Source organism: Lampris incognitus, chromosome 7, assembly GCF_029633865.1.
Source record: "Lampris incognitus isolate fLamInc1 chromosome 7, fLamInc1.hap2, whole genome shotgun sequence".
NCBI lineage: Eukaryota > Metazoa > Chordata > Actinopteri > Lampriformes > Lampridae > Lampris > Lampris incognitus.
The window spans coordinates 24,949,163-24,975,788 of NC_079217.1; the positions used below are offsets into that span (position 1 = coordinate 24,949,163).

The 26,626-nt window shown below is 42.1% G+C and overlaps 1 protein-coding gene across 1 annotated transcript in view; it reads left to right on the forward strand.

Annotated features, from left to right (window-relative positions):
- ttc12 (tetratricopeptide repeat domain 12) overlaps window positions 1-16,374 on the forward strand; it is a 51,011-nt gene extending 34,637 nt beyond the window's left edge. The window contains exons 18-21 of the mRNA XM_056284083.1: window positions 3,530-3,631; window positions 4,292-4,391; window positions 4,914-5,142; window positions 16,305-16,374. Of these exons, the coding sequence (XP_056140058.1) occupies window positions 3,530-3,631; window positions 4,292-4,391; window positions 4,914-5,142; window positions 16,305-16,374 (501 nt within the window). The remainder of the gene's footprint in view (window positions 1-3,529; window positions 3,632-4,291; window positions 4,392-4,913; window positions 5,143-16,304) is intronic.
- The last annotated feature ends 10,252 nt before the right edge of the window (window positions 16,375-26,626 follow it).

Sequence of the window (26,626 nt, forward strand, 5' to 3'; positions counted from 1 at the left end):
ACTTGTCTGAGGCTGTTCATCCGATTCGCATGACATTTGGTATGTGTCATCTCCAGACAATGCTGATAAAAAAGTTGGTGAAAGAATTTTGATATGCCTTTCCATTTCGAAGTTACATGTCAATCAAAATTTAAGGTGTGGCCTATAGTGATTGTATTGCCTCTATCTAGTGAAGTGATGTCCAAACTTAACAAAACTTGTCATGCACAATCACCACAACATTATTTGGAAGCACGCCCAATTTTGTGAAATTTCGTCCATAGGGGGTGCTACAACTGACACATGTCAATATCTCAAAAACCACATGAGCTAAAAATCTGAAATTTGGTATAATTATACTTGGGCCCATTTGGCTACATTACCTAAAGTGCCGATTGGCTAGATTGCGAAAATGGCCACCAAACAGCCAATCAAAATTCAGTAGCTAATATTTGCTAGTGTGAATGGCTGATTTTCATGACTCTTAATAGACTTGTTCTTTGTGGCACATAGAAGCCATGTACCAAATATGAAACAGATCGGACACATGGGGGCGCTACAATAAACACATTGACGTTTTGGGTCATATCTCTGGCTCCGAATGGAATTTTTTGAGAAATTCTTTTCTCCTCTGATTCCTTGAAAGCTCCCGAATCTAACACACCCAATTCCCACCAATTTCCGCCAGCAAAATTGTCAGCTGCAATACTGCTTGTACCCCGTTAATCGCTGCTTGCGGCTATATTTTTCTCTTCTATTTTATAGAAAAAAACATTCAAAGTACAACATACATATATTAAACCAATAGGGAAATAAAATATTTCACAAACCCATCGAATTCTGTAGAATCAAAGAGGACAATAATTCAAAATGAAAACACAAGTACACAAGACAGAACATAGTGAGGTAACCTGTAGGTTTTGGCATGGCTTCCAGCCTACAGACCCCCCCCCCCACCTAATCAAAGAAATTAAAGAAAAAAAATACACATGTACCATACACACTACACTATGTAACAAAAATCCAACCTCACCCTCCCTTCCTTCCTCAATCACAATAAAAGTGCTGCCCTCCATAAGTCCACTAATAAACTCATCTACATGGTCTACATAGTGATGGTGATCGCATGGTTCAGGTCCTACGCTATTCTGGTGGCATCTGAACACTGCTTGGCATCCTCCTCATCATATTCTTCATATATCTTATAATTCTGTTATTCTTTTTCAATTTTGTATTCTGTAAATTATGTCTTATTCGGTACACAAAACATCCATTGCATATCTTTCCATCTTGGAAGAGAGATCCTTCCTCTGTTGCTCTCCCTGAGGTTTCTTCCTATTTTTTCTCTCTGTTAAAGGTTTTTTTTTAGGAAGTCGTTCCTTATCCGATGCGAGGGCCCAAGGACAGGATGTTGTATTGTCGTAAAGCCCACTGAGGCAAATTTGTAATTTGTGATGTTGGGCTTTACAAATAAAATTGATTTGACATGACTTGGAGACTATCGCAATAGGAGAAAACCCAGCTTTAATCATATAACATCACACAATGAAAACAGACCATTCGCAATGGTGTTTTGTTGACTTTTAAAAAAATGGCCCCTGTTTTACGTAAAACAGCAATGGAAACCTGCCTATTATGGTTGATTGTTATCGTCACTGTGGCGGATAAGTGTAGCGTTATAGCTTTGGCTCCAGGTTTATTATCTGTACTAGTAACTATTTCACATAGAGTCCTCCATCTCTTCCCGTCTTTTTTCTGACTCTTCTTTAGTGCTCGCTCTTTAGATCTGTCCCTGGTTAGTAGTTTTCCCATCGCTTATTGTTAGCATATTCAAATTGCTAAATAACTTCTCTATTCCTCCTATTTTGTAAGAAGACGTAAGTTAAATGTAAAAGGCTCTATGTGAAATGTTTTTGGCAAAATATGACTAGTAAATATCAGCTGGGACTGCTCAGTGGTACTGATGGAAACATAGAACACAACTCACACTCCCTCCCCACCACAGATTTATTCATTCAACAACACAGTAGCCGGGCCAGCTGAGTCGGTTTTGTTGTTGCTTGACGCCCCGCACTCCAAGCGACTTGACTCATACCCACACTCCTTAGCATACTATGCAGCAAATATAGTTAGCGATTTTCATGGAAGCTGTTTGAAAATGGCAGATGTTGGCAAATGTGCTGCTTATCCACTAACTTTCTATTTGAATTTAATTGTATAGCTTGTTTTAATTTGTTGTTATTCACACTGCTCAACAACAGAAGTCCGGATTCAAGTAGATTAGAATCAGAAACACTTTGTCATTTCATTTCATGCACCTGCGCACATGAAATGAAACGAAACGTAATTTCCCCCAGGACACAGCGGTGCAACACAGAGACAAAAAAACATATCCAAAAATTACAAGATTATTAACACATACGGTTGCACTTTTAAAGGGGAAAAAACAGCTATAATTAATTATGAAGTCAAAAACTTTTCTCTGAGCTACCAAGAGAATGCAAACACCTGCCCTGCCCACACTCTGTGTTTGCATTTTTTTGTACCTGAACCTTTTTTTGGAAAGTCAGTTTCTCCCTATTCTCACTGTAATCTAGGGCTGGGCGATATAGCTGAAAAAATTATAATGATAAAATGTTTCATTTCAGTCAATATTGATAATTATTGATCATTTTTAATTACCTATTTTCTTTTTTTGGGGGGGGGGGATTTTTCCCTCATTTTTCTCCACAATCGTACTTGGCTGATTACCCCACTCTTCCGAGCCATCCTGGTTGCTGCTCCACCCCCTCTGCTGAGCCGGAGAAGGCTGCAGACTGCCACATGCTTCCTCCGATACATGTGGAATCACCAGCCGCTTCTTTTCACCTGACAGTGAGGAGTTTTGCCAGGGGGGACATAGCATGTGGGAGGATCACACTATTTCCCCCACAGTTCCTCCTTCCCCCCAAACAGGTGCCCCAACCGACCGCAGGAGGCGCTAGTGCAGCGACCAGGGCACATACCCACATCCAGCTTCCCACCCGCAGACATGGCCAATTTTATCTGTAGGGATGCCCGACCAAGCCCAAGTAACATGAGGATTCGAACTGGCAATCCCTATGTTGGTAGGCAATGGAATAGACTGCCACACCACCCGGACGCTCTAATGACCTATTTTCAATGAAGACCAGGAGAAAAAAAGTTGAATTTAAACACTTTATTTTGACTTTAACCACCTTACTTTGTTCTGATATCAGTCAGACTTAAAAAAAACTAAAACAAAAACTGCCGTATATATTTCTATCTCTGCTAATAATTCTTGTTTCCCTCTGTCACTTCTTTACCTCTGGTGACACGTTTTTTTTCTCACCATCTTTTGTGCGCGCGTGGGCGCGCACACACACATTCTCATTCTTTATCTCTAGTTGCAGTGGTTTTTCTTTATTCTTCTCTGTTCATCATTCTTTATCCCCTAGCTGTCACCTCTTGCACCTCTGCTCTCTTACCATTTTAATATTTTCCCACTGTCCCTCTGACTCTTTTCCCACTATCCTCTTGTGTCCTCCAGAGAGCCATAGGTGTGCTGAGCAACATCCTCCCACAGTCACCTGCTGCCATTCAGCATGTCGTCCAGGGGGGTATGGTTAGTACCGTGCAATGCTTACTAAAGGTACAGATTTCCAGTCCTCTCTGCATTTACTGACTTTCCCTTAGCATGGAAGAATATCTCAAGTCTGAATTTCATCATGGTGCTGTGTTGAACTCTCTATTCTGAAGAAAAATGCACTCCTTCCACTGTACAGGTCCATGCGGATGTATTTTATTTTACTGCATGTAGTTGCTACATTAGTCATTTATTTGGTTGGTGTTATCCATTCTTATTTTATATTCAGCCCTCTCTCTATCCTGGTTTCCCTCTCTGCTGATCTGATAATCCATTATCCCCATAGCAATCATTGAAAATTTTATCTTATCCGATCTAAAAGACAGTCTTATCTAATAGACATTCTCTGTTAACTGTCACAGTTATAGTAATGGTATGATAGGTATATATACTGTCAAAAACATTTTTTTCTGTGCAATATAAGCATTTTATTCATGATTTCTAAGATTTTATGGACAAAAATTTGTATATTTTTTGTATCTTTGTAACTCAATTTTACCAAATTATTGCCAATTACCAATCATTTCAAACTTGTGATTTTTTTTTCTTATTTTCTGTTGGACTGGAAAGTTCTTGATGCTGATTTTTAGAAGTTGCAAGCCGATATTACTTTTGTTGGATGTCTTGTCATGTTATGTTTTTTTTTTTTTTTTTTCTTCAATCCAGGGAGCAGGGCCATCTACTACTAAATATACTATTAAGTCCCTTGCAGTATGCACAGCTGTCAGTCACTTGGCACGCCAAGAGATGGTGAAGTCTGATAAAAGTGAGAAACTATTGCCATATTCATTTTACTTTAATCATCTATTTTATTATTCAATGAAAGATAATTCTGTTAGTGGTAAAAATGGTTATCCTTAATTTCTTCAGTATTGGTGGATGTAGCATCATCTAGTGATCAGTTTTTTTCATACTGCAAATCCTATGTTCCATTCAAAACAAGCATGGTTCAGAATGCACCGAAAACATGTAGGTTCCAACTCCTGACAGACAAATTTCATACAACATAGACAAGCTAATGCAGCGGTAGCATGTGTATTTTGGAAAAAGAAGACTGATCAACAGTGTCGTCTAACTTGGTAATATTGAGCAAAATTTCAAGCCATATCAAACATTTAAGAGAAGCAATTTAAATGTTAAAGATTAGCTTGGTATTTTAGCTTGAATACTTGGCCGGCAGTAAAGGGACAGACTACATAATTTGTGAGGGGCAACATTTTTACTGGTGCCTCGTGTGAGTGTGTAAGGAAAGTGTTCTCTTCATGTTTGCTAATCATTTTCTACACAGCACTCTGCACACTACGTCATTTGCTGGACTCCAGCTGCGATGAGGCCGTATTGGGGAACGCGGGCCTATGTTTAGGCCACTGTGTGGAGGTGGAGGAAATGGCCAGCAACCTGCTGGGCTCTGATATTGTGCTGCTATTACTGCGCCACGCTGCAGGGGATGCCAAGAATACGGCTGTACAGCAGAACGCTGCAATCGCTCTGGGGAAACTGTGTCGAGCTGAACCCAGGTGCCCTCCTTCCTCTCTTTCAGTCATATGTTATTATTTATGTTGTAGGACCCAGCCACAAAGTATACTGATACATTAGCAGCTGGTTGGGCCGCCATTGGCAATGACCTGGTAAAGTTAAAGATAGCCTGACTCAAGGGCCTCGTCTCTAACGCAAACTTATAACTAATCTTTTTTTTTTCATCATAATCCTTGCTTAAGACATGTACCTGAAGAATTGCTGTAATCGTGCTTATAAGCACAAAGTTTCCATCTTTTGGTTTTCAGTAAGCATATGCTTTCTTGCAAGGCTGCAAGTGAAAGTTCAACGGAATGGCCAGTGCTGTAAAGTACATTTAGTACATTCAAAGGCTACCAAAAGCTTTAATGTCAATGGGCCTCTTGGGATTCAAGTCAACGATATTGGTTGCTGCTTTCAAACATAGCATAATTTCTGTCAGGATTTAACTTGAATTGGTATGTCACATGTAGTATAGTTTTTCTTGCTTTTCACCACAAGTCTGTGGTCATCAAGACCCAAATTTCATGTTCGCTATGTGTGACACGTCACTCGTGACGTAAAACAGCATTAAAATGTTATGTAGGTTCTTCTTTTATTTTTCAAGCAGGGCTTATATGCCATAAACAGTTTAGTTGCCAAGGTGCCTAGTAGACTGATTCTGTATCTGCCCTAAAAGGGAATGAGACAAATGACCAATAAGGGAGCTTATAAGTATATCTCCATCCATTATCCAAACTGCTTATCCTGCTCTCAGGGTCGTGGGGATGCTGGAGCCTATCCCAGGAGTCATTGAGCGGCAGGCCGGGAGATACCCTGGACAGGCCGCCAGGCCATCACCGGGCCAAAACACATTTGGATATATGGACCAGGAATTTTTGGAACAACTATAGATATCTCATTCAGTTTAACTGTTACTTAAGTAACTGTGTAAATCAGTGCAAATGGGCTGTATCTCTGCGCTAGGGTTGGGTATCGTTTGGGTTCTCCCCGATACTGGTGCCTAAACTGATACTTAAAAAAAAGAAGCACAGAATCACAGTTGATGGTATTAAAGAACATCCATCCATTATCCAAGCCGCTTATCTAATTACGATCGCGGGATGCTGGAGCCTATCCCAGCATTAAAGAACAGCTTTTTTTTTATTGGTAAAGTGAATTTGAATAATATATTAACCGTTAAGTACAACAACAGGTACTGGGGGGTAAGGGCATGGAGAGATTTATAGGTGAGGAGGAGGATTTTATAGGAAATGTGAGATTTGACCGGGAGCCAGTGAAGGTGGACAAGGATGGGAGTGATGTGTTGCCAGGGTTTGGTGCGGGTGAGCACCCGGGCAGCTGAATTCTGCACATACTGTCTAGGGCTTTGCTAGGTACTCCAGACAGGACTCCATTGCAAGAATCCAGATGGGAGGTGATGAAGGCATGGATGAGGGTCTCTGCCACGGAGTCGGAGAGTAGTGGCTTGAGAGTAGAACAAGCTCTGATCTTGAACATAGGACATTGCAGTCGGTTGGCAAGTGATTTAAAACTTGTTTTAAGTTTTGATTCAGATTTAGGCCGTTATCAGGCTTAGCACTTGCTAGTTTCACTGTGAGCTTCAATAGCTGGGTCAACAGACATGGGTCACACTTTCTGTTGCTTCCTTTGTTAGGCTGAGCACTTGCTAGTTTCACTCTGAGCTCCAATAGGTGGGTCAGCTGACACAGGTCGTGCCCTCTATTGCTACCCTTGTTGTGAAAATCAAGACAGGGGGCAGGTTCAGCTGTGGTACTTCCTGGTATTTAAACACACAGCCACGCTGTAGTGTCAGCATCAAGCCCTTGTGTGTCAGCTCTCATTGTGTTAAGACCAAATTAGGTAAAGACCTGTGAGTCAACCTGTGTGAGTCCACCGAGCAACGTCACTAACTGGTAATTCACTTTTCTACTATTTTCTTTACCTGCCTCACCCACCATGTGCTGCAAAGATATCCCTGTCATTAGCGATTATCGAAAAAAAAACGCATCTGTCTCAGACAATGTAACCCTGAGAACCTCTATTCACTCAGGACTTCTGGGATAGGCTCCAGCATCCCCGTGACCCTAAGCAGGATAAACAGTTTGGATAATGAATGGATGGAAGCCTCCTCTTATTAACTCCTACTTTACTTTTGGCTTATGGACTTGCCAATTGGCTGTAAATAAAACAGAATTTATCCAAGCACTTACTATCTGTCAGACATTCAGGTACTAGCCCTGACTGAAACCTGGATACGTCAAACACACCGGCTACACTCTGTTGACTGCGCTTTCTCACACACACCCCATGCTGTTGAGCATGGAGGTGGTGCGGGTGTCCTCATTTTCAGACTGGAAATTCACTAAGAGTTCTCCGCTAAGAAATAACTCCTCCTTTGAATACCATGCAATCATGGTTACTGCTCCTATTAAGCCATTTGTGGTTGTCATATACCACCCACCAGGGTGTCAACTGGGGAACTTTGTAGTCGAACTAGACATATTACTCTCAGCCCTCCCTGATGATGACACACCACTGATTGTCATGGGAGACATGAATATCTTTACTGACAAAGCCCAAGCGCCGGATTTCCTGTCTCTTCTGTCCTCCTTTGACCTCAGACAGGTCCCCACACCTCCCACACACAAAACAGGCAATACTCTTGATCTGATTTTTTTTTTATCCCCCCTTTTTCTCCCCAATTGTATCCGGCCAATTACTCCACTCTTCCAAGCCATCCCAGTCACTGCTTCACCCTCTCTGCTGAGCCGGGGAGGGCTGTGGACTACCACACACCTCCTCTGATACATGTGGAGTCGCCAGCTGCTTCTTTTCACCTGACAGTGAACAGTTTTGGCAGGGGGGTATAGCACGTGGGAGGATCACACTATTCCCCCCCAGTTCCCCCTCTCCCCCGAAAAGGCGCCCCAACCGACCAGAGTAGGTGCTAGTGCAGCGACCAGGACAAATACTCACATCTGGCTTCCCACCCACAGACACGGCCAATTGTGTCTGTAGGGACACCCAACCAAGCCGATGGTAACACAGGGATTTGAACCGGCAATCCTCATGTTGGTAGGCAACAGAATAGACCCCCACGCCACCCGGATGCCCCCTCTTGATCTGATTTTGACTCGGAACTGCTCCACAGCAAATCTGACTGTCGTCATGTTCCTGCACAAATGGTCTCCTTCCATCAAAACTTCTGGTCCCTTATACCAACCCAGCTTTCCAATAAGGTCTTGGCTTCCATGCTTCCTCATAATGAATTCTCTTCATTCTGTCAATGAGGCTACAGACACACTGTTCCTCACTAGTCTCCTCTTAATTTCTGACCTCTAGCATCCAAACATGTTCATAATGCCCCCCAGTCCATGGCTCACTGAGGTCATCAGAGAGCAAAGGGCAGGGCTCAGTGGCACAGAGAAAATGGCATAAAACCAGAGTCCACTGACCTCAGTGACTATCAGTGGCTCCTAGCATCATTCTCCTCCAGCTTAAAAACAGCTAAGACCACTTACTATCAGAACAAGATCTGTGGCACCACTGATGCTATAAAAATGTTTTTGCTTTTAACTCACTCCTCAATCCACCTCCTTCTCTGCCCTCCACTCTGCTCACTTCTGACACGTTTGCCTCATACTTTACTGATAAGGTTTCTACCATTAGTAACCAGTTCTGAGTTTGACCAACTCTGTTTGCCATTGCCAGCTAACAGTGCCTCACTCACCTCATTCTTCCCCCTGACCGAGGAGGAAGTCTCCAAGCTTCTGCTGGATTCTTGTCCCACTACCTGTCCACTGGACCCGATACTGTCCAACCTCCTACAGACCATTACTTCTGCACTTAACCCTGCAGTTACACACATCAACTCCTCACTTACAACAGGTGTTTTTCCCTACTGCATTTAAGCAAGCTCGGGTCACCCTGCTCCTCCAAAAAAACCTACTCAGCCCAGCCCAGGTTGAAAATTACAGACTGGTTTCACTCCTACTCTTTCCATCAAAAATATTTGAGCGCATGGTCTTTAAACAAGTCTCTGAAATCCTTTCTGAGAACAATCTGTATGATCCAAATCAGTCTGGCTTTAAGTGGGGGTCACTCTACTGAGACTGCACTCCTGTCTGTAGTAGAATCACTATGTTTGGCTAGAGCTGCTGGTCAGCTGCCTTTGACACAGTTAACCACCAAATCCTCCTCTCCACACTCACTGAGCTTGGTACCTCAGGATCTGCTCTCCACTGGTTCATGTCCTACCTCTCAGGGAAATCTTTTAGAGGATCTTGGAGGGGAGAAGTGTCCAAACCATATGGATTATCCACAGGGGAGCCTCAAGGGTCAGTGCTTGGTCCCCTTCTCTTCTGAATATACATCACCTCACTTCATGCAATCATCTGCTCCCATGGTTTCTCATACCATTGCTATGCTGACAATACCCAGCCCTTTCTATCATTCCCACCAGATGACCTCACAGTCTCGGCACAGATATCATGCCTTGCCGATATCTCTGCATGAATGTAAGAACACCACCTTCCGCTTAACATACCTAAGACTAAGCTCCTTGTCATCCCATCCAGTCCATCCTTACAACAGCAGCTCAATATCCAGGTGGGATCAACCCAGGTCATGCTCACAAAGTCTGCCCGAAACCTGGGTATTCTGTCCCCATCAGGACATTATTTCCTTCAGTTTGATTTATCTCACCCTGCTGGTAGTACATCAGTTCATGCATTTAAGCATGTGACCTTTTGTATCATGTGACTCAGGGAAGTTAATTGTGAGCAGAACAGCCTCATGGTTTTTTTGTCTTCATTTACCTTTTTCCATCCGCTTTAATCTTCTACGTTCCATGCCTTTGGTAGCATTCTTTTTTCACCCTTTCTCCGTCAAACTTACACAAGATGATCCCAGACTCCAGTAATTGATGGGGTAAGGTCTTTAGCTGCTAGTCAGATTGCACAAGATTACGTGCATGCGGGATAAGACAGTGAAACGAGAGCTTTCTAGCAGGCTGGACAACAAGTTTGAGCTGCTTTGTTACAGCTAAGAGACAGGGCTACAAGAGAATAAGGCTCGACCCGAATACCTGAGTATGCGGATATTCGTACGTTGGGTAGGTATTCGGTTTCAATTTTGGGATTTGGATTCCTGGGTTTTTTTTGCTAAATGTAGGCTATCAATAAAGGCAAACTGCAAAATAACATTTGTCAGCCCATTCTTGTCCTATATTTCCATCCATCCACTTATCCTGCTCTCGGGGTCATGGGGATGCTGGAGCCTATATTTATACTTTTTAATTGCACTGTTAACATTTGTAAATATATGCTGTCTCAGCTGTGGTGTCGTGCACAGCAGTGACATCATGCTTCAGTTCAGCTTGGCTGTTAAAGGGAAACAAAATGCTGAAGACCTCAGCTATGTGGCGACACTATAAAATGAGCAATGACAAGGCACTGTGCCAAATATGCAAATTGAAATTGGCCTACCAAGGTGGCACAACAAGCACGATAAAATCACCTGAATGCTGTAAGTAGTAGGCTATTCTTATACGGTGTAAAAAAAAAAAAAAACGAGACTATACTACCTAGCAAACTTAGCTCATGACTGTTTTCCAGTCGCCATTATCAAGCTGCTTTTGTCTGACGTTTAATAGAACGACCAAGCCGGCCCTTTTGACAGTTTTGGATTTTCAAAGTTTAGTAACTTTGTAAAAAAAAAAAAAAAAAAAAGATATATAGAGTGCCACTCCCCGAATGCACCTAAAATTACATATATTTATATTAAAATGAGTTTTAGATCAATTGCACAAAAAGTTAAGAGCTACCTAAAATGACTGGATTGTAAAGAGCCCCAGCCAGCTGCCTGCAATACTGAACCCCAGGTTGAACAGCCCAGCCAAGCATCAGAAGAGGGGCCCTGGGGTCCTCCAGTGGACTTAATGCATCTGCCAGAGTATCAACGACAGTGGGTGCAGCAGATGCTCTGGGGAGAGTGTGATGCGTTTGCTAGGGACGACTGGGACACATCCCTGACCTGAAAATGGACATACAATTGAAAGATAATGAACACATCTATTGCACGCTGTCCATCTTGGGAGAGAGAGCCCTCCTCTGTTGCTCTCCCTGAGGTTTCTTCCTAGGTTTTTTTTTTAGGGAGTTTTTCCCTTATCCGATTAGAGGGTCTAAGGACAGGATGTTGTGTTGCTGTTAAGCCCACTGAGGCAAATTTGTGATATAGGGCTATACAAATAAAATTAAATCACATTCCTCTGATTCTTCGCCAGTGGTGTGTGTCAGAAAAAAGGATGGGAGTCTACGCTTGTGTTGACTACAGCCAACTGAATGGGAAAACGCTACCTGATGTCATCCAATCCCCAGGATACAAAAGATCCTGGATAACCAACGGGGCAACTCCTGGTTCAGTGTTGGACCAGGGCAAGGCTTATCACCACAGCTTTGTGAGCGAGAGTAGCAAACCATGCACTGCATTCATTACACCATGGGGGCTATATGAATGGATAAGGATCCCATTTGGCCTTACAAATGCACCTGCCACCTTTCAGCGCTACATGAAGGGATGTCTACGAGACCTGAGGGATAAGATTTGTGTCCCTTATTTAGACGATGTGCTGGTATTCAGCAGTGACTTTGAACTACACATTGAGAATGTCAGGAATCAAGTTGAGGCCAGAAAAAAGTGCCTTTGTCAAGCAAGAAGTGTGCCAGGTTGGGCGCATCATCTCAGCAGAGGGATACAAAATAAGCCCAAAAGAGACAGAGGCAGTGCAAGCTTTGAAGCAGGAGACACCAACCACCGTTCAATGTGGTGAGAAAGCTGATGGGTTTCCTCAGTTATTACCAGCCCTATATAGTGGATTTTGCCAGAAAGGCCAAGCCTCTATATGCACTGTTAGCAAAGCTGCAGACTGAGCACAAAGGGAATTAGAAAAAAAAGAAAGAAAGGTGGCCGTCAAGCAGCACAGCTCCCACCATCCCATCCAGTTGAATGGACTGAACCCCACAGAGAAGTACTGGGAAAGATCATGGATGAGCGGTCAAACCCACCCATCATGGTATATCCTCATCTGGAGAAACCATTTATGATACACGCTGATGCTTCAGGAGGGCCTGAGAGCGGTTTTGTATCAGCAACAAGGAAGGTTCGTGAGCTTCATTGCGTACGGGTTCAGGTCATTAACAACAGCAAAGAGAAATTGTAAATTACACTCCGGCAAATTGGAATTTCTAGCTCTAAAATGGGCCATCACAGAACGGTTTCAAGATTACCCGTTTCATGCACCACATTTCACTGTGTACAGTGATAATCCACTGACACATGTCACCAAGATGGCAAAAATGGATGCCACAGGACATCGGTGGGTGGCTGAGTTAGCAGACTACCGATTCACCCTGAAGTACAGACCCAGATCAGCAAATTGGGATGCAGAGTTCTTATCAAGGTGACCAAGACCATTGATGAGATTATTCAGGAGTGCACAGATGAGTGCCAGCAGGATGTTTTGCAGTCTGTGGGTGAAGCCTTGAAGGTGGCAAGAAGAGAAGAAACCAACTGGATCTCAGCAGTGACCTGCAATGTGGACACGCTGCTCAAAGAAAGCAGCATTGCAGTGTCAAGCCAACCTCTGTCTGTGGGAGATAAAGCTGCTCAAAACTCAGACCCAGTAATAGGCAGTGTCGATCTTGAAGAACTATTACAATTGCCTAAGACACAAAGACAAGTTGAACGAAACGATTCCTGCGACAGCTTCTGAGAGAATGGCCTCACTCACACATAGATAAAGACGGAATTCTATAGAGAACAACAGTGTCCAGAACCCAGCTGGTGATTCCCGAGTCACTCAAACTTTGTATCTATAAGCACTTGCATGAGGAGATGGGACCCTTAGGGGCTGACAGAATGGTTGCCCTAGCCAGACTACATTTTTTTTTCTGGCCCAAGATGGAGGAAATGGAGCATTAAGGTGTATTGCTGTGCTAAACAAAAAAAATAAACAGAGTAATCAGGACACCTATCCAGGGTATTGAGGCTCCTGCAGCCTTTGAACTTCTCAATTGACTACGTGCACCTGGAGAAAAGTAGAGGTGGTGAAGAGTATATACATTTATCAACCACTTCACAAAGTATGCCCAGGCATAGCCAACCAAGAACAAATCTAGTAAAATGGCAGCAAGAAAGATCTTCGATGATTTTATCATGTGCTTTGGTTTCCCATCAAGGATACACCATGACCAAGGAAAAGAGTTTGAGAACAACCTCTTTCACAAGCACTCACGTACAATCCCGTACCACCCTCAAGCAAATCCAGAACGCTTTAATAGAACACTGCTGAATATTTTGCGGACACACAGAAACTGAGAAGTCAAACTGGAAAGAACACCTTAATAAAGTGGTCCACGATAATAAATTCAACTGTGCATGAGTCGATGGGTTTTTGCCATTTTTCCTCCGTTTTGGATGTGAGCCAACCCTACCAATTGACCTGATGTTTCCACAGAAAGAATTGAAAGGGAAAACAGTCACATGCTGGATTTGTGGAGAAATGGAGAGAAACCACGCAAGAAGCTTACGCCATAGCAATGGAAAACGTGAAAAAGGCAGCAGCTAGAGGGCAGAGGAACTACAACCAGCGAGTATGGAGCTCTGTCCTCGAGCATGGCGATCATGTCCTGGTAAGGAACCTGACACCAAGAGGGGGACCAGGAATGCTGCACAGTATTGTGAAGACCAGACATATGTGGTCAAAGAAAGGAGGGGGAGGACACGTGTGATACATCGGAATCTCCTTCTACCTTGCCCATATATGGTTGATCAGCTAAAGACCAGTGACCCACATCTGAAAGAGAAAAGAAGCAGAAATAAAGACAAAACACCAAGAGTGTAACACCGTGCATTTGGACCCAATTGCAGAGAAGAGGCAGTTGGTAAGTACTAAGTCGCTTTACTGGACTTCGGCAAACACACAATAACCAAAAAACCACTGCCAAACAGGCCAGGCAAAAATGCAAACAAGAATAGACATAAAATACTAAACTAAGGAAACACTCTCACAGAGAGGAGGCAAGTGAAAGACTCTCACACAGGGGAGGCAGACGAGGGTTCAGTGAACACGAGCATCAGCAGACCGACACTAAGCTTCTCCAAGACTTGACGAAGTATGTCTGCAAAGCACCGGGTCAAATAGTCCCCAGCACAGGTGCACCTAATCACAGGCCAATCAAGGGCAGGTGCCCCTCATACTGGCTGACTGCAGGTCAATAGGGAGATGTATCACCTGTTGGCTGCTGATCCTCTGGACAGTGATCATGTCAAAGAGAACTAATACAGGATTCTGACCTGAATGATAGACAGTTCTGATGAGCAGGAATAGTCTGTGGATGGAAAGACGGACAGGACCTTGCCTTAATGCAGAAGCAGAGGTATTCCATCCTAGAACAGAAATACAAAGCAAGGTACCTGGACATGAACGTGTATCTGATAAATATATGAGGAAGAGCAGGAGCATAGGGGACATAACACAGAGGACTCAGAAGAGGAACATTTTGCAGCATCAGGATTTGAAGACGAGCAGATGGAAGCTGGGATGCAGAGGGAGAGACCAGCAAGGGTCAGACGGCCAACATGTAACTACACTTACAACCAACTAGGTCAGCCGACCTACCAAATGATGAGAACCTGCTGAGTGGACACTGGAGAAGCAGTGTTGTGAGGACCTCCAATGAACAGCATGATCCTGTTGCTAGATCTTCACTTTTGTATCCATTTAACTGTAATATGCAGTAGGAATATTTGGTAAAGAACTAGAGAGTAATTTGAACTTAGAAACTGTTGTGACTTATTCACCTGTCTTCATCCTTCCATGTGTTCCAGTTTCTTATAAGAGGCTATGTCAAAGTTATGGTCATTGAAAGAAAAAAATGTTTGGTAAAATTTATTTTTTTTAGTGGGGGAGGATGCTGCGAGCTAGACTGTATAGTGTTAATATTTTATTTCATTTCATTGTTTACTGATATTTATTTAGTGTTTTTTCCCATTGAGAGTCAGTAGAAGGGGATGTGCACTGTTCCTTTGAGAGGTAGGCTATGGCTCTACTATGGGTGGCAAGAATGGGCAGGTTTTTGTTGTATCTGTTGCACAAAAAGAGTCCGGTTGCTTCAAGTGTACAGAAAAGAATAAGAGCACCGGGGACAATAAAGTTGCCAAACGAAAAACAGATTCCTGTCACGTTTGTCAAGGGGGCAACACTGTAAAGCCCCATGAGGCAAATTTGTAATTTGTGATATTGGGCTATACAAATAAAATTGACTTGATTTGACCCCTATATCCTTGCATGTAAATCATCCCCACCAGCAAAAAATAATTCTGTACTCTTATATCGGTTACTGAAAATATATATGAACATAGAAGTATATAAGTAACATACTTCTGAAACATTTCCCAACAAACCAAAGACATACCAAACCCTTGTAAAACAGGAAGACTGACAGAAAGGGTAGACTTGCCTGACTCGCTGGCTAAGTAAGTCTTGGGAAAGGTTTTGAAACACAAACCTCTCATGGATTCTGCCTCCCAGAGAAAAAAAGATCTGACCAACATAGTTTGATGACTTTTCATGCACACTTAACTGTTGCAGCTTACAGTATATTCATGTAATATGATTTATGTCATGCCATGGATGAGTCCAAAGGCTGCAGGTGAGCACAGTAAACTATGTGCCCCTACTTGCTGCTAAGATGTCACTTCTTTCTTTCTTTTTTTTTTTTTAAACATGTAAGGGGTTTAGTTGCAACTGCTGGACAGAAAGGGAACAGCAACAGTGTTTTTAATTAACCACTCCATGTTGAGTAGCATACATCTTTGTGGGCCTTCACACACATGTAGTGTTTCACATGGTGTCTTGGGCCATTAATTTACAGATAACATTCAGCTGTAAGCTATATTACATAGGGTTCCTCAATAAGACACAAGGGTGTAATTGTTTTATATTACCCCTAATAATGTGAAATGGCAGCAGCAGTAGTTTGCAGTAGTTTGCAAACTCTTGGCAGGCCAGGATTCAGCTGAATTCCAGCCTGCCATGGACACTGCCTTTGTGTTTGCATTCACAAGTAATACTGTAATCTTCATTGTTGTTTTTTTGCAGACATATAAACAAACTGCGAGAACTCCATGGCCTTGAGATACTCCACTCCTGTATGAAGCTTATCACATGACCAAGTCAATGACAACAAGACATGAGTCACAAGTCAGTTTCTTTACTGTCAAATTATTAATTTTCCTATTCCTTGTGTTATTTTTTGTTTCTTTGTCTTTACAATGTTTTATCCTTGGATATCCTTCGACCTCTGTACTTCAAGAACAAAAGTTCAATGATATCACCATCACTGCTGCAGATAACTATAGGTCAGTATGGACAAATTGGCTTGGAAGGGTTTCTTGTGCCCTTAGGCCCTAGAATGTATTAAACACTTGTGTTTTCTAAATATCTGTCACTACAGGAAGCTTTACAGTAGTATCTTCCCTCTGCTATACTATCCCATACAAGTACAATGCTTGCCAGCCTTTTGACAAGTCATTTCTGTTATGAATTATAAGAGGACTGGATGAATATCAAAATTCCCATAGCTGGTGCATGACTGAAAATGTATGATGAAAGTAATTTTTTTTTGGTAAGAAACTAAACTAAGCCTGAGTAGAGACTAATAAAATATTTATTTCAAATGGTTAAGATTCTGTTCCTAATTGCTCAGACTACATAATCAAGGTTCATAAACATTAGCAGCCTTCTTGGCTGCCCTTGTTTCTGTGTTGGTTATGTATGGCTAATTACTTTGAATATATAAATAGGATGGGGTAGGTGTGGTCAGTTCCACCACAAGTTTATGATGCCATTTCACTTTTCAAGTACCATTTCATAGTGAACCGTATCTCCAAATGTTTGTTCTTTTGTTTTATGCAGAATAATACATGGAAAAAATAAGCAACTAATAAAAAAGAACATTACCCAGGAGGAAGTTGAAAACAGTTCAGCTTGTGTAGGGAACAGTTGGAATCTGGAGGCTTGACATTGATAAGACCGTCCTCCACTTCAAAACCCATCTTGGTGGGTTTTTAAGTGGAGGGCAGATTAGAGTGAAAGGTTGCTTTGGCCCAAGGCTGCACACGTGAGTGTAAATCTTTGGCACTGTTTGTCAGCTTTAAATGTCACTTATAGGGGAATTATTTTGCAAAATGTGTCATTATGCGGTACAGTGTTGTTCAGCAGTAAATACCATTTCCAACCATGTTAGCAAGGCAGTTTTAATCACATAAGAAAGACAGCAAAGGATGTAAGGGGTATGTCATCGCTCATACATCACATCTTGGTTTTGTCAGTTTTTAATTTCATTGATTCTTCTTGAACGAGGGATACTTTGGCATGTCCCTTTGATATTAAACCAAACCACTGCAAAAGTGAAATATAATTCTGTGTTAGTTTGTAGTGTACTAGCAGCAACATGGGCAAAAGTAAGGATGTTAGTAGCTAAAAAGGGGTATCACTATATTGTGAAGGTTAATGATTTGTTTTTTTGCACAGATGTGTGTGTGTGTGTGTTATGACAATGACTGATTCATTATACTTGTGTAACATGGGTGTTTATGGGAGGCATTTTGGGCAAGTGCTATGCTAAACTATTTCTGTTTTTTTTTTACCGTCTAAAAATGATTGACAGACATACAAATTGTGTATACTACATTGCTGTAATTAGTTCCTGTATTATGCTGCCTGGAGAGTGCCACTTTTCACCCCTTTGCAGGGTTTTAGGCAATTCTCCCTCACATTACATTGAAAATTATATTGTATCTTTTTTATATGTGTAAATAAAGAAACAAAACGAAATGAAACCTATTCATCCCTGCATATGGTGAGTCCCCACTAGAAGACTGATGTTAATATTGTCACCATTTGAGGAGAATTATTACATATTGACATCTAAGACCAAGAAATGGATACCTAGGGCATGCCTCTTCCTCAGTGAGGGAAAAAAGAAGGCAGTATGCTTGTTTGTCTGAGAAATTCAATCTGTGTACACATGAGCTGCAGAGGACAGAAGCTCACAGTAAGAGATGGCATCTCCTCTGTAAGTCTTCAGACCAGGGATATCACAGTTACAGGGCCATTTATTCACAGAGGCTTCAACTGTAATCAATGAAGTGAAGAAAAATGAGGTGGCTTTCCTGTTTCACACTGTTTGTTTTCATGCTTACAGGTATGTATTTGCTTTTGAACTTTATATATGAGCTAAAGTTGGTACACCATTTACATTCCTTTTTAAATAAGGTGAAATAATTAATCAAAAGACAGTATTTCCTCAAAAGCTGCTTAGGAGTAGATCATGAAAGAAACCCATTATTACTGTTTCGTTTTATCAATGCTATTTACAGTCTTTAAATCTACCTGTGAACATACTACTGCATTATTATTGGCTCACTTGCTTCATTAGCTGTAATAGATTTGGATGGTTGATTATTGTAGTATCGTCATTTTTCTTTCATTCCTCCAATCGACAATATATCAGAATTGTTGATGGCCTCTGTAACCTAATTTTTTGACATTGCTGTACTGTGCTTTATCTCATGACAATTAGCAAGAGGATATTGTTTTGAATCTAGATATCTAAAAGGGTCATTGTCAGATAGAACCATAGCTGCGATAGTGTTAACAGAAAAACTTTAATGATCTACAATGAACCTTTGCAAGATTGTTTTACATATTAACTTTCTTATTAATTATATCTGTCTAATTTTGAATCTCAAGCCAACCATAAATGTTGCATTGGATTTGAGATATATCATCGGATAAGACGAAAATATGTAGGTGCCATCCTTTCCAACAACCCAGTTCATGCTTCTCAGGCAACTGCCTGGCTGTCTGTCCTCTATATCATTTAGTTAACACCTGCATGTCAGCCATATTATCACACATGTACGTGTAGATAGGGTCCAAAGAGTGCTCGAGTTGCTGCCCTTTTGCCCTGCCACATATGAAGTGCTATCATAGGATGTGCTCATGCATCTTCATTTTGTATGAAATAGATTTTTGATTTACCCCATTTTCACAAGGAAAGGATAATATGTCTTATGAGGTAATGTAGCAGGTATCTTAAGTCATCATGGGTACTCTGCAAAATAAATCAAAGGTTTATTTTAGAAATTTGTTTTGACTTTAGCTGAGTGAATCCCAAGCCTATGGACTAAAATGCCCTGCTTCATATCTATCAAATTTAACCTGTGTTAATCTTTCCTGCCTACTACAATTCTCTTCATGAAATTAATTCAATTTGTCCATCACATATTCTTTCAATAATTTCTTCTTGCCATCTACATTTGCAAACCCGCTTGGTTCTAAATGCTGATACTGATAATGGGATTTTTGTAAAATAAGATGGAAGCCACCAATTTTCACATTGCTCTGGAAATCAAGAACTTGTTGAGGGAAGATACATGTCAGATTTGCAAGATCGAGATGAATGAGGATTCATTCAGTATCTGTGGTGATATCAGCAGTTTGTTAAATATGTATATGCCTGTTGCGCCATTAAATTGAATTAATTTGATGAAATATATTGCGACTTTATCTGTTCTTGGGCTTAACCGTGGAATTACCTTAACACTAGATATGCTCATTTTGTGGTCCAACATCAAATACCTAGGAATAAAAGATGACAGTGGGGCAATTTTCACGAATTCTCCCCATTCTAAATAAGTGACTCCACACCACTGAAGCACAGTAGTTATGGTATAATCTCACTTTTGCTTTGTTTTTCACAGCATTTGCTTTTAAGATAGGGTAACTTGCTCCATAAAGAGGTGTTACCCTTGTTTTATTCTCTCTAGCATGGACTGAAAATGAGGTCTTGCAAGAGTACCATAGAGAGCAAACAGAAGCCACGACAGTCACAATAGAAGAGCTCTTGAGAAGGAAAAACCTCACAGGTCACTTCACAGCAGCAACAGCCGAAGAGAGAAGAAATCTGCACACTGTGGTTTCTCTGAATGTGAAATTTCCTAGGACAACTTTCTCACACACCACTCCTTCGCCACCTTATGGGGAAACACAAATCACAGAGGCATCTGCCGTAATTGCCTCACCAAGCAGAGCCCATTTTGTTTCCAGCAGCAGGCCAGATTTGCTCATGTTGACAGAGGACAATCTATCAGGCATGAGTCCCCACAATGAACAAGAACTCCCATTGATCTATGATAACGAGGTCATTTTCTCATCCACACAAGCTGCATTTGAATCAATGATGAAAGACACATCAGAGCCTGAGGTTCATTTGTCCACAGACAGAGAGAAGACCTCCTTTTGGCAAGGCAACACAGATTCCATTAATTTCCCATCTGCTGACAGAGGCCTGCAAGTTTCAGTACTATCTAAATCCCATCTTCCTATAAGTGATAACCTGGCTGAGCCTCATAACGACAATGGTGTGCGATTTGAAGGCGGGGATGGGAAGGTGTTTTTGGAAGAGGAGAGAAAAGAGTATTTGTTTGGTGCAGCAGAATCCAGTCCCCAAGGTGACAAAGCAGAGGGTTTGGTGAAGAGGACAAATATAAGCAGCTTGTGTTTGAACTGCGCAGATGATGGAAAAGCAGCCTCCATACAGAAATCTACAGCTCTGCCTTTGTTGTTCGTTCCAGGCTCTTTATACACTGTCACTTTGGACAGACCTGATTTAGATATCAATAATCGAATAACCACACTACCCAGCATCATTAAACAATCAATTAGAGAACAAGAACAAATAATAAATAGAGAGATTCCCTATTCTAGCAAAATGTCCAGTCTTTCTCTAAATGAGGATTTGGTTAGACAGAACTATAATTCAACTCACATTCTTTTCTCAACTAATATAAAAGCAAGTCAAAGTCAAACTATTTTGAATGACTCACTAGTTGATTTTTTTTCACAAACAAAAACTCTTGATCTCAATACAGCTCTTCCTCAGGTGCCATTCAAAATGCAAACACAAACTAAAAAACCTTACCTCAGTGAATCATTTGATAGTGAGAGACCAATATTGAAAACCATAGGACTTAATCACTCTTCCAGTTTGTTTCATAATGTGTCAAACCAACTGAACGCTGGAGAGAATCACATATTTCCAAAACCAGCCATCAGGGACCCACAGTCAACACTGATATTTGGCAGCAAAAGTAAGATAAATAATGGACAGAGGCTAGACTTGGCAAACTTTGAAAATGAATTTCTACAAGACCAAATCTTAGACTTAAACAGCAGTAAAGAAGATGTCATTCCAGAAGGCACGAATCACAATGATGAATCACACCCGACAACAGACTTCCACTTGAGGAGGTCGACCACTTCTGCCATCAGCAACCATGTGTTTCACTCTCTGACAGGAGCAAAATCTTTGATGTCTGTGTTCAGTGGCTTTGGCCAGCTGCCAGCCTCACCCAGCATCCAGCCCACAGAGCCCCTATTAAATCTGATATCAGAGGGCGCTGGCAGCCAGCTTGTCTCAGTAACCAAAATAACACACATGACAGAGAGGCAACAACCTCAGGAACTCAGCGTCGCAAAAAAACAGACAATGTCATCTATTGATCTCTCTCTGCCAGTGAAGTCAATTGTGAAAAAGCAGCACGCTCCATCCTCAACTGCAACAAACGCTGATGCACTGAAATTCGATGACACTGATGTGTCTGTGTCAGTGCTAACAACGGCATCAGGAAGGCCATTTTCCAAAAGAGTAACAATGAATAGGCTTTTAGGGACTCTCAAGAAAAGTCCATCAAAAATTACACTGGAGATGAATCCTGGAGAAACTACTGAGGATAGCTTAGGACCCCAACATCAGACTTCTGCATACTGCAATGGGGATGTGATCCGTCCATCGAAAATAGCCCATGACTTGATATCGAGAGATAGCAATGAGCAAGACTTGACGCTGGGTGCAAAGACAGAAGTTATAATGAGGAGAGAGGGAGAGCTGGAGAAATTACCAAAGGATCAGGAAGAAGAGGAGAGACAGACCAGGGAAGAGAATGAATTTGAGGGCGACATTATGAGAGGGGAGATGTTGAGACATGAAGAGACAAAAGTCAGGGGGCAGAAAGAGACAGCTGTTGAAGAGCTTAGCGAAAATACAGAGAGAGAAGAAGACAGGATGGAGGAAGACAAGGTGAAGACAAGGAGTGAGGGAGAAGAGCACAGAGTGGCCACAGAAGGGGAAGACATACCTGCAACACAAGCGAGAGATGAAAGTGTATATGAGGTTGTAACAGATAAAGAAGGCACAACAGAAGAGGACAAGAATAGAACAAATGAAGAGAAATCCAGTGATGAGGAAAACATGAAGGGGAAGAATTCTCATATTATAAAGCAGAAAGACATTTTGACAAACATAGTGGAACTGAGTAGAAGAGATGAGACAGGTCCAAAGGAAGACATGAATGCGAGTACAGAAATTGAGAAAAACGGCATTAATGACGTGACTACACATGCAAGGCAGGACATTCTCCTTGAACCAACCGTCAACTCCAAAGAGGTGAACAGAGGCAGAGCACAAACTTTTACCAGCACATTGCCCTCCCATGGTTTAGTGAAACAGTCTGAAGCCACAGGGCGTGAGGGCATTTATATGGGGGAAAATATTGAAAAATATGTGGAAATAAAACACATATCATTTTCCAGTGGAGGAACAAATACTAACAGACCACTACAAGCTCTCACAAATCAGAGCCAGGAACTATCAAGGGCAGTTTCTCTGCCTAAAAAGCAATATGCAGGAGTCAGCCCACATCTCTCTATACATAAGGCTACATTTTCAAATCATGCAATTAAATCTTTATTGAAGAAACAAAGCAATCAGCATAAAGACAATGTGGCTAGATTTACTATGACTGCCATTCCAAAAATAATCTCCAAAGTCTATCAGAGCTCATATAGAATTAGCACTCCATTTCAAGATAATTCAAAGACAAAAAGTCACAAACACAGCACAGCAACCATTAATTCAACCACATATGCATCTGAAAATGCTAGTAATCTGTATACCCTCACTGCTCCACAGTCTGCAATCACCGCTGGAGTGCTGACAGCCCAGACCCATTTTACAGTAAATACATTAACTCACAATTTATCAATTATTTACGACATGTTAGATCAAAGGCATCAGTTTGGGCACTTAGTGTCAGAGGAAAATTCACTCTCGCAGACCACTACTGTAACTTCTGCACAGAAGCAAACAAAACACATCATTCCAGCTCACATATCTGCCTCCACTGCTGAGGACTCAATCACTTCTAAAAACGTGTATATATCCACTTCACTGGATCCAGTCCTGTCTTTACAGATGTATACTGACTCATCCGAGCGCACACCAGCTATGGATGACTTGTCCTCAGAGGCCCCAGTCTCCGTGGACCTGTTGCTAGATCCTAGACAAAGTCAGTCTCCCCCTGAGAGAAGACAGTCCTCTTTCTCCTTTAGCATGTCTCCAGGCCCCCCATGCCTATTTACACACTCCAAAAAGCACACTCATCCAGATGCTCTGTATGTCTCTAATGATAACAACCAAAGCCCCCTAGAGGGTCCTCAGGCTCCAATAAGTCCTGAAGTGAAAAGAGAGCAATCTCCATCCAGCAGCAACCTACCATTACTATTGCTTTTGTTATTTGGCAGTGACAGTTTACCTGGTGCCAGTAGTCAGAGAGACCTCACCAGATTTGTCTCTGAGGGAAGTACATTTAGAGCAGACGGGAGTCCCCATCCCATCTCTGAACACATCAGTGATGAACATGGCCATGCTGGGTCCTTGTCAGGGACTGCTGATGAGAAGAAACATGTTGTAGGGGATGGCCATGTGTTTTCCATAGAGGCTTCTAGAGTACAAAATGTCGATATGATCAATACACACATGACGGAGCCTAGTGCTGAAGACAATAGCTCTATTTTCATAGCACAAACTATAAGAAAGCCTGAGCACTTTATCAATGAGATGAATGAACTTGATTCTGTGTTTACAGCACAGATTGAGGGGCGGGATCATGATCATACGATAAAGAAACCTGGTAAGAGTAAGCTTGACTCGTCCATGGTAGTTGGCAATGATGAAACCAAAGATAAAGTGAAAACTTATGAGGATTATCCAAACCTGTCCACTTTAGAAACCATTATGAGTAAAAACTATGGGCCTACACTACAACCTATTGAGGGGATCCATGGTCAGTCTGTTGCAGAGATTGATTTTGAAAATGAATATGACGTTAACAGTATCTTCGCAGCTGAGAACACTAGTGAAACAAACGAAAATCTTTTTTCATTGTCAGAACAGCAAATTGCTGAAGAACCATTAAATTTTCTCTCAAAAGAAGAAAAAATCACAGCAAAGACTGGCCATCACGTGTCACTGGCATCAACTGCCAATAGAAGGGATTTTATTATGTCCGGAGACCCTCATGAAGAAGAAATGAGCACTGGTGGCAGTGGACATGCTGTTGCTGAAAAGTCATCACAAGCCACATCTAAAGCGAAGAGTTTTCTGTATACGGTGCAGGCCAAATACCAGTTTGAGCCTTCTTCATCTGAGCCTCACTCAACTCAAGCCATTGGTCAGATTGACCCAACACAAAATGCAAACACCACAACAAGTATACAGAATGCAGAAGACCACAAAATCTCCATACAGACTGTCACCCAAAGACAGTCTGGAATGACCACACCAACATATGCTATCAGTGAGTATGAGCAAGGCATCCAAAGAGGTATGTCTATAGTGAAGAGCACCCACAGGGCTGAAAGAACGCATGATGCAAGTATCACCAATGATAAAGGCTCTGAACGTCCTTCATTAAAACAAGTCATCATAACACAGATACAAAACAGAGCTTCTGAAGCCAGCCGTGTTATGCCTGGTAGGTACTCTGCAGTACACGACAGCAGCAAATTGGAAAGAGCAGACTTACATGGCAAATATTTTTTGCCTGACAAGACGTCAACAACTCAGATGATACTTGGAGTTCTGGCTGACTACATAATACCTGCAGGAATCCCAACTACATCAGTTAACACAAGAACTGAAGGTGCCCCGTCAGGGGACACTTTTATTGCAGAACCCAACAGCCATAAAACCACCAGTTGTGCAGTGTCAGATAACACAATCCAAACAAAAGCAGAGATTAACATTAATCATGTTACATTGGTCGACCCACATGAAGTGCAGGTCAGCAATGGAACAAATTCATTTAACTCTGAGCAAACTGTGTTTAGAGAGATCAAATCACAGACCAGAGATAACTTTGACTCTGGAATGACTGCAAAACTAACCACTGCTTTTAAGCATGCTGCAGCTTTTAATGCAGAACCATCTACCAGTGAAGGTGGTGTTAACCATCATATTTTCAAAAAAACAACAAAAAGAAATAACAGCAACATAGACAGGACTTCGCCAGTGACATATAGACGGATGGTTGTAACAGATAATTTTGTACCTCGGCAGTCAACTGATCAGACTCAGTCTCTAGAGAAAACATCAACACAGAGAGATGTGTCCAGAGGGAGTGCTGAAGTACCGAATATTATTGTCAGAGAAGCGAATTTATCTAAAGTGATACGCAGGGTAATAATTGCACAAAACCCTGAAAAGACTACAGACTATACTTCCCTGGCAAAGCTCAAAACAAAAGGCCAGTCAGACGGTCAGACAGCCAAAGCTGAGGCCCTTGAAGCACAGAAAGCCTTTGGCTCAGACTCTGTTTCTTCTGGAGATGACAAACGAGTTCAAGAGTCTGGGCGGAAGATGTCACTACTGGAGTCTGAGTCTGGATCACAGCTTCCCAGACTTAAACAAAGAAGAAGGCCCTCAACTGATCTTTACCTCTCTGGGTAGCTATGAAATTTCTCAACCACCTTACCATGTTATTATGTGATTAGTAATGTAAACACTTTTTCTGGGTGTCTGGATGGCGTGGCAGTCTATTCCACTGCCTACCAACAAGCGGATTGCCAGTTCGAATCCCCGTGTTACCTCTGGCTTGGTCGGGTGTCCCTACAGGCACAATTGGCCATGTCTGTGGGTGGGAAGCCGGATGTGGGTATGTGTCCTGGTCGCTGCACTAGCACCTCCTCTGGTCAGTCGGGGCACATGTTCGGGGGGGTGGGACTGGGGGGAATAGCGTGATCCTCCCACACGCTATGGCCCCCTGGCGAAACTCCTCACTGTCAGGTGAAAAGAAGCGGCTGGTGACTCCACATGTATCAGAGGAGGCATGTGGTAGTCTGCAGCCCTCCCTGGACTGGCAGAGGGGGTGGAGCAGTGACTGGGATAGTTCGGAAGAGTGGGGTAATTGGCCAGATACAATTGGGGAGAAAAAGGTGTGAAAAGGGCCCCCCCCCAAAAAAAAAGTAATATAAACACTATTTTGACCAAGCTTTTGAAAACCTGATGTCAGTTTAAA